The 9109-nt window shown below is 33.1% G+C and overlaps 1 protein-coding gene across 1 annotated transcript; it reads left to right on the forward strand.

Annotated features, from left to right (window-relative positions):
• Positions 1-1101: 1101 nt before the first annotated feature.
• LOC108197196 (hypothetical protein) lies at positions 1102-8210 on the forward strand. Its single transcript, XM_064082397.1, has 12 exons — positions 1102-1181; positions 2848-2927; positions 3918-4234; positions 4615-5046; positions 5635-5904; positions 5990-6306; positions 6391-6570; positions 6656-6760; positions 6848-6926; positions 7013-7114; positions 7199-7289; positions 7949-8210. Exons 3-11 carry the CDS (start codon positions 4232-4234, stop codon positions 7283-7285), a joined length of 1575 nt encoding a protein of 524 aa, XP_063938467.1. The 5' UTR covers positions 1102-1181; positions 2848-2927; positions 3918-4231; the 3' UTR covers positions 7286-7289; positions 7949-8210.
• The last annotated feature ends 899 nt before the right edge of the window (positions 8211-9109 follow it).

The following is a 9109-nucleotide window of genomic DNA, read 5'->3' on the forward strand; positions in this document are numbered from 1 at the left end:
ATTTTAGAAGATTGAGTTTTTTGAGCTAAAAAATATATAAAAGATAATTTATTTTAGTTAAAAAGAATAATTGGTTATAGACATAGATAGGCCCGTACTTCGGTCCAAGTACCGCCCGACCAATATAATAATACTCCCTCTATTTTTCATTATTTGACATTTAGACTTTTGGCACACATCTTTACGTATGAATATGTCGCCCATGTCTGTATTAATTGTAAAAGATTAATTTTTTAGTTAGAAAATTTATAAAAAGATAATATAATTTAGATAAAAAAGTAATTACCATGTTTCTCAGTGGTATATTAGAAGATTGAGTTTTTTAGTCAGAAATATAAAAAAGGTAATATATTTCAATTAAAAGGATTAATTGGTTATATAAATAGGCCCGCATGTTGGCCCAAATTAAAAAGAATAATTGATTATATAGATAACCCAGAATAATTGGTTATATAGATAGGCCCGTATTTTGGCCTAAGTACTAACCTACCAAACTTTTTATGTTTCGGTTTTAAAAAGATTATTATTAATTTGGTAAATAATAATTGGTTATATAGATAGGTCCAGAATAAATTGTTATATTGATATGCCCGTGTTTTGGTCCAAGCACTGGCCTACCAAACTTTTAATGTTTCGGCTTTAGAAGGATTATTAATTGGTTATATAGATAGCTGTACTTTGGCCCAAATTAAATAGAATAATTGGTTACATAGATAGGCCTAAACTAATTGATTATATAGATGGGCCCGTATTTTGGCCCAAGTACCGACCGACCGATCAAACTTTTAATGTTTCGGTTTTAATAGTATAGTATAGTTTGGCCCAAGTACTGGCCTATCAAACTTTTAATGTTTCGGCTTTAGAAGGATTGACACCAAACTTTTAATGTTTCGGCTTTAATAGTATAGTATAGATATGATAAATTTAAAATTAGATAACCGCTAGTACAGTTAATATCAAAATATAACCCAGAACATAAAAGGAAAAGAAAAGAAGTTGTGCGCGAAAAGCAGTTGTGCGCTTCCAAGACTCCGGACACGACTCTGGACTTCGTACTCGACTTCTCTTCCGTCTCGTTCGATTAATCATTGCAGGTGTCAATCTCACTTTCTCCCATCTCCATTCTCTTCTCACTTTTCCATTCTCGTCTCTTTTTCCTGTCTAGTTGTCGAGGGATCAAGGTCTCTTTCTTTTCCGTTTCGAGTTATTTGGGTGTATGATTTCTCGCTAGGTGTTGGGCTGGTTGTTGGGTACTGAATTTTCAGTAGAAAGCCTTTGCTGGGCACTTAAGTTTGTTACTACCCATATACTTAATTTTGTTACTGCATTCCAGGTGTTTGATTCATTGCTCGGTGATGGGTGTTTGAGTTATTTTGCTAGGTGTTGGGGGCTGGTTATTGGGTACATAATTTTGGTTGTGGGTACTTAATTTTGAGTACAAAGTCCTTGCCGGGTACTTAATTTGATGTCAATTTGATGTTTGTAGCTTTGTTTAGTCATGATGTGATTATATAAAATGTTTAGCTTTACATATTGCAGTGTTTTTTAGTATTAGTTTTTTGTTAGTATTTTGCGCCATTAGCTTCTTTCAGTTTTTTGTTGGTTTTTTGGTCTAGTATGTTCAGTTCTGTAACATCAATGCTGTGAATTTGAGTTGGTTTAAACTAGTACTGTAGTTGATGATGCACTTTTGATTTGACTGTACAGTAGCTATTGCTGCTATCAAAATTGTGAGTGTTTGATGAATCAAGTGATCCCAAGTTACAATATTCAACATATGATTGTGATTGCCTCTGTCAATTTGATGTTTGTAGATTTGTTTAGTCATGGTGTTATTATATAATATGTCTAGCGTTACATATCGTAGTGTTTTTAAGGATTTATATTTTGCGCCATTAGCTTCTTTCAATTGTTTCTGCCGTACTTGTAACTATATGACTTCTTGCAGCTCCTCGAGTTTTTATTTATTTTAAAGTTAAATATATTCTTTTATTTATTTATCTTTTTATTCACAAAGTCTTTGTGGAAACACTTTGTGCCTCAGTAAGGTAAGGTCGGCATGGATTCTACCTGACATGTATGTTATGTTTGCTTTATGATAATAAGATTAGTCATTTCTTGCAAAAATCTGTCAAATCTTAGTGTTTTAGGTGTACTAATGCTTTTGCTGAAGTCCAGGAAACTTCAGGGGTGTAGTTTATTATATGTATACCTATGTCGTGAAATCTAGGTGCTGATAATACCATGATATTTGTTTATTTTAACCCAGAGCCTCCTGGGCTGATTTCGGCCGATTTACAAATATATGTTGATTGTAGTTTTCTGCAAGCACATGCAAAATAATATGCCTTGGCTTGATATTGCTTTAGTGCAGAAGCTATATTCTTTCAAGAATGTCTAGAATTTAAGTACCGCGAAATCCTGATATACCTTAGACAGGATAACTTGGACAGCAGCATACTTATTGTAATCTTCCCTCTGTGTATATTGTTGTTGTGAGTGAATAATTGGAGAAGGCAACTGTGTGCACAAACATGGGCTAAATTAGTTGAAAGATGATGAGAGACTTCATACTAATTGGACATGTCCCATGTTGTTTGCACAAGAGATTTTGGTTTGTAATTGTCTTTTATTTTATCCCACTTGTGTAGCGCTTTAGGTCATTAGCTGAAGCATGTCAAAGTAGGTGTCATGTCACATGATCTCATTCTGAAATAACCAAGTTAAGAACTTGATAGCATATCAACTGATCTCATAAGCAGACGACGCATAAAATTGTCTTGTCTAGGTTCTCTTATGAAAGCATTAATGCTATACACTAAAATAAGTGCCAATTGTCTTGTTTAGGTTCTCAGAGGCAAATATTTCTGTGGGATTTTCTGCTCTGCTGCATCTTGACATCAATCCTGTAGCCAGACTACTGTCAGGTAAATATTGATATTTACAGTTCTATTTTTAGTTGCTGAAGAGTCTTATATTATCTATTGCTAGTTAGCTTCTTAAAGTCCCATGTAGCATTGCTCGAATTTCTATGGATTCTTGTTTGTTGTATATATAATATCTGTTTTTTTTTAGAGATAGGAATTACAAAATACCAAAAATACAAAAAAAAATAGAGTATAAGAAATATTATTAACATACGATCTGCTTCTCTCAGTCCCCTGTTAACAGGAGTTTAAGCAGCTTGTTCCTAGTTCCATCACACTAATTTAGTGTGATGGAAGAGACTTTAACTTTGATTGAGTTAACTGTAGGAAGAGTTCAAATACAAGTAATTATGTTACTAATCTGCGGATCTTAGCTTCAACTCCCTGATTCCAATTATTAATTTAAAGACTTAAGGTTGGTAAAAAAGCTGGAGTGCAAGTAAATAATAGGGTGTTCTAAACTTATAGATCGAAAAAAAACTTTGAATAACAATTTATAAGTTGATATTAAATTAATATAGGTTGGACATATTAGATTTTGTATGTATGCCATATTCTCTTGATTTTGTATGTAAAGATAATATCATAATACTATGTATATGTAGTATTTTTAAAGCTAAATAATATCAATAAAATTGTACTCTAGTCGAGACAAATGTGTGAGCAATTATTTTATTTATAGATACAGAATAAAAAAGTAAAGTTATATGTTTTGTTTTAAATATAAAAAATTGGAAGGAGTTATATTTAGCGCATCATTAATAAAAGTAAAAATAATTAGAGCATTTGGCGTAAAATTAGGTAGAAATAAAATTAGTATTTTATAAAAATATGTGGTTCTGCTTATTATATCTGATGTGAAAATCTTTCCTGCCTGGTTATTTACATTCTTATCAGCTACCATGTTAGAGTTATACTTAAAAATGGCACAGTAATATTGTTAAAGTTTTGCCAAGTCCTAATGAATTGTTTCTGGCAGCACAATTACAGCAGTGGAAATTATTCAAAGAAAAACTTGCTACTGGTTTTTTATTAAACAGAGAAAGAGTGAAAAAGCAAAGAAAAGTCAAAAATGTAATGAACATGTACATTACCTAGGGCCAGTTGGATATGCGGCAAAGAGGACTAAGTGGTCTGTTGATGACCCCATCAAATCTTTTACTGATTCCGAATCAGTTAACCCGTCAAATTTATCGAATGAGCGTACTGGGCGTAGTTATGATTGGGTGAGAGCACGTTCAAAACCAAAGGAGGATGGAGGTTATTACATTCCAAATGACAAGACAAAGGAGGTGTTTGAGAAAATGGTAAAAACATAACTGACTTTCTTTCTTTTACATCTTCGTTAATATTTGGATCAGGGCTGAAATTATACAACATTGAGCATACTGTCTAATCTGATATTAAGACCAGTGAATCTGATACATGGAGTGATTAAAAGTAAATGATCAGCATGACAATTTAGCACCATATTTATGTATATTTATGTATAGCAAAGAAAGTAGCCAAACTGTCTAAACATGCATATGCCATCTCACTGTCCACGTTCTGTTTAAATACTAAGAGATGAAACCAGCACATGATTAGCAATCAGAGAATAAGTGCATTAATATGTTATAGTGTGAATTTATCAAGGCTGTTAATATTTCTTATCAAGGCTGTTAATATTTCTTTCTGTTATGAACAGGAGGAGTTGCAGAGGCAAGTATCAGATGGGTCATGGACTCCAAAAGGCCACGATGACGTATTGACCCGTGCACTTGGCAGTAAAGAGCATGGAGGACGTGTCAGAGGGGTCGGTGGTGGAGCCAAACTTAAGGATGTATTTGGATCGGGAAAAAGCAAACATAGTGGCGTTGTTTCGGTGGATGAGTTGGCCACGATTACACAAGAAATCACTAAGAAAGTTCAGAAGGAGTGCGAGGAGAGGATGAATGAAATGGTGAGGAAGAATGAAATGGTGAATTTAAAGCTAGAAAGTATATTTAATCAGTTGAACCAGATGGGTGTGAAAATCCCTGATGCTCATTTTGTAAATGATGTTGGTACACCGAACAATGAAAATGTTCGAAGCAGTTGCCAGTCGGTATATCGGGAAGATCATTTCACAAATGTCAAGGTATATAACATAAAACTACTGTTTTTTGCACTACCTTTCTTACCCTACTGACATGTTATTGGTATACCTCTAGATGAATATGCTATTCAATCATCAATTCCTCATGTATGACTAGCCTAAAGGGTTCTTAGCTGTTATATATAAACTTGTAAATATGTAGACAAATGTTAAGATTTGATTTAAAACTTCATCATCAGCTATTTATTAAATAGCAATCATGAAGTATTCCAGCCTTTTGAAGTAGAACATTGTTCTGGTTACACCTTAATAGTCAGGGTAAATATCAGATTTAAGGCTGATGTATATTTCATAGTTTAATTCTGATGCATTTGTTTAGGATACAATACGTTAGCTTGTAAAAGCTTTGCTTTGACTCCTCTTTGTATAATAGTTATTACTCCATATATGAATACTTAGGCAGATAATGATGGTAAGCTAGTTTACTTTGTAACAATTCGTGAAACACATGTATGGTTGTACGGATGGTAAATGAAAATGGTATCCTGAATTGGTAACTCACTCTAACCTGCATATATATAAATATGTATATGGATTGTGAGTAATATCTTTGGCTTGAACTTAATGCAGAATCCAACACTTTGTTGTCTTTGGGTGATACACGTAGAGAAAGGAAGAGTTGTTGTGGCAAGGGGGACTGTATTTCCATCAAATAGTCAGGGTGTTAATATGATTCATAATATTCCGATGGCATCACACAATGTTAGAGTATCAATTGATGAAGTTGTACCTGAATATCAACTTACTCCACTTCCTGTGTCATGTGATGAACATGATAATATAGGAAATGCAACGGGCAGTTTTGTTCAATGGCCAAAGGACCTTGTGACATTAGGGCAGGTATTTCTTTTGAGGTTTGATGGAAGCTATATTTTCTTGCAATTTAACTGCAGTATATCAATCATTTATATATGTCTTTGACTAGGATCCTATATCATTGGAGAAGAAAAAAAGTCATAAGATGACACCAAAAGCAAAAGTACATGACTCAGAAAAGGTTGAAAGTAAAGGGTCTGTGACTCCCGTGAAGAAAAACCGGCCAGTAATTGTTGATGACATAAGTTTAAGTGAGCATTGTGCAGGTTTAAGTTTCTTGCTCAAAAAGAGGCCCCCTAATAAAAAAGGTGATGTCTTTACGTTTGAAGAAAATGGAGAAGATCCGATACACATTACACCCGAAGATGTTGATCAGTTTTTGAAAATGAGATGGTTAAATACTCCCATAATTGAAATTTTTCTGAAGTAAGACCAAGTCTCCTTTTTCTAATTAATTTACTTTAAAGCATGTTAAATACACATGTTTATTGTGATGAGTGATTTTTACAGGTACGTTAGCACGTTGTGTAAACAGTTGAAGGATGATACATTTGCATTCATGTTGCCATCCAGATTAGCCATGCCACATAAATGTCACCAGCAACGACAAGATGAAGCAATAGACTATTTGTCAGATTTTTTGGTTGCCAATAGAAATAAGCGTTATATTTTGGCACCGTACATCCAAGAGTAAGAATAAAATAAGTTTCTGTTAATAATTGTTTTGTTATAAATTATAATCTTTGCTATTAGTAATATGTCATTATTATTGTAGGGACCACTGGATGTTGCTCCTTTTTTGTCTCCATGAAAGTGCTATCTACGTGTTTGATCCATTGAAAAAAGATAGGACAATACGGTTAAAAACACCTGCAAGAATGTAAGTTAAATATGAATTCAAATTTCATGTGGTGTAATGTATCTATCCTAGTTTCGCAAGAGATGTTATGACATTTGCATCTTACAGGGCATTTAAATTATACGTATCTCAAGGTGGACAGAGGAATAACAAAAAAGAATTTCTTTGGCATCACACCGAGGTTAAGGTATACGTATAACTGACATGATTTTGCATTAATTTTTTGCTCGTTTATTTACTTATATTTAATACATCTTGTTGGGTTTTATGTAGTGTCCGCAACAAGGAGATATGGATTCTGGTTTTTTTGTTATGAGATACATGTATGATATAGTCATGCTTTCTCAGAAACAACCCGACATGAACTGGAAAGTGGTAAGAGATTTAACTAAAATATTGTTTTACAGTTATTATCGAACTAAATAATTATTTTTATATGTTGTCTTTTATATTCTTAAGGGTCTTGGTTCAAGAAACTATACAAGAAAGGAAATCAATGAGGTTCGAGAATTGTGGGCAAAATTTTTCTCTTTAGAATGTCTGTAATAAGGTAACTTTTTGAAACTTTTTGCTCCCCTTTTTGTGCTCTCAGTACTTGGTAGATAGTTTTATTATTTTATTGGTGTGTATTGTATAATGGGATAAATATCAAGTTGGTGACTCGTTTCGTCCAAATGTATCAATTGAGTGACTGATTCCTAAATTGACTCAAATGAGTCACTCATTAGAAAAATTTGTATCAAAAATATCATTCTATCATTAGTCGAAATTTTGAAAGTATTATATATTGAGTTTCGCACATTTTTTATGAATGATATTACATCTAAATGAAAGATTCTGAGTTCTAGTATTTTTGATAATATTTTTAGATTTTTAAAAATTTATCTCCTATTTATTTTTATTTAAATCAAATAAAACAATCAAAAAATTAAAAATAAATAGTTGATAAAATTTTAAAAATCTATAAATATGAGCAAAAATAGTAGGGCTCGGAATCTTTCATTTGGATGTAACACCATTCATAAAAAATGTGCGGAACTCAATATATAATATTTTCAAAATTTCGACTAACATTTTTGATACAAATTTTTCTAATGAGTGTCTCATTTGAGTCAATTTGGGAATCAGTCACTGAATTGATATATTTGGACGAAACGAGTCACCAATTTGATATTTATCCCATTGTATAATAGTGATGGGAATGTGTAGGTAATCTTGTCATCGGCCTTGTCGTTTGAAGTCCTAACAGTTCAAGCATTTAAGTTCTTGCCTGCTGCAGTACTGTGATATACAATCACTGGTCCTTGAAGATCTTGAACTTCTTGCTAGAGACAGTGTGTTTGGATTCATTTGTAACAATCTGATATCATGAAGTTTTTTTTGTGGCATTTAATGTGTAATGTTTCTTTCAAGTGTAAACTAGGACATAATTAATTCTTGATATAATTGTTTAAGTTGTTTTGGGATTTAATTGTTGGGTGTATTGTATTGGTATAATATTAGCTGTTTTAGTATAATGGAACAGGTGGCAAAGATATTTAAGAAATATTAAAAAAATATATATATAAGCAAAAGCGTCGGCATTTTATATGACCGACGCAAGAGGTCAGGATCTACAGCGTCGGCAGTTTTCATGACCGACGCTTTTGTATTACTTTAGGCGTCGGTGTTTTTGACCACCGACGCTAATTGTAATACTTTAAGCGTCGGCGTTGTTGACCACCGACGCTTTTTGTAGTACTTTAAGCGTCGGCGTTGTTGCCGCCAACGCTTTTGTAGTACTTTAAGCGTCGGCGTTGTTGACCGCGGACGCTAATGTAATACTTTCAGCGTCGGCGTTCTTGTGCAGCGATGCTAATATATGACCAAAAGCGTCGGTTGCTGGCCCTTTTGCATTGCTCTTTAACCGACGCTAGAGATGATTTGCGTCGCCAGTTTAACCGACACTATAGGCCTATACCTATAGCGTCTCCCACATTTGCTTCGCCATTTAACCGACGCCTTAGGGGTTATTTAACCGACGCTGAAAGTCCAGTTTGTAGTAGTGTATACAAGTTAACTTAGCAAAAAAAATAAAATATATACAAGTTAGTGTAAGGAGATGAAATCAAATGTACCCGTTCATAATTAACAAACAAAGATTTATGTTTTAAACATACATTTATCACAATAAGACACTTCTAATATGAATTGAGGTGTACATCTAAAATGAAAAGACAAGAGTTTAGTGCTCTGAGATATATACAGATATTTATATAAAAAAAAGTAATAACCAAAAATATGGGGTTATGTGCCCCAAGAGCTTATATATTTCTAATTTAGAAAATATAATTCATTATTGATATTAGATTTATAAAAATTATAAACGAA

Source organism: Daucus carota, chromosome 8, assembly GCF_001625215.2.
Source record: "Daucus carota subsp. sativus chromosome 8, DH1 v3.0, whole genome shotgun sequence".
Classification (NCBI taxonomy): Eukaryota; Viridiplantae; Streptophyta; class Magnoliopsida; order Apiales; family Apiaceae; genus Daucus; species Daucus carota.

Coding starts and splice junctions, on each gene's coding strand:
- LOC108197196 (XM_064082397.1), top strand. Junction 5,047..5,634: donor ATCATTTCACAAATGTCAAG/GTATATAACATA, acceptor AACTTAATGCAG/AATCCAACACTTTGTTGTCT. Junction 6,307..6,390: donor ATAATTGAAATTTTTCTGAA/GTAAGACCAAGT, acceptor TGATTTTTACAG/GTACGTTAGCACGTTGTGTA.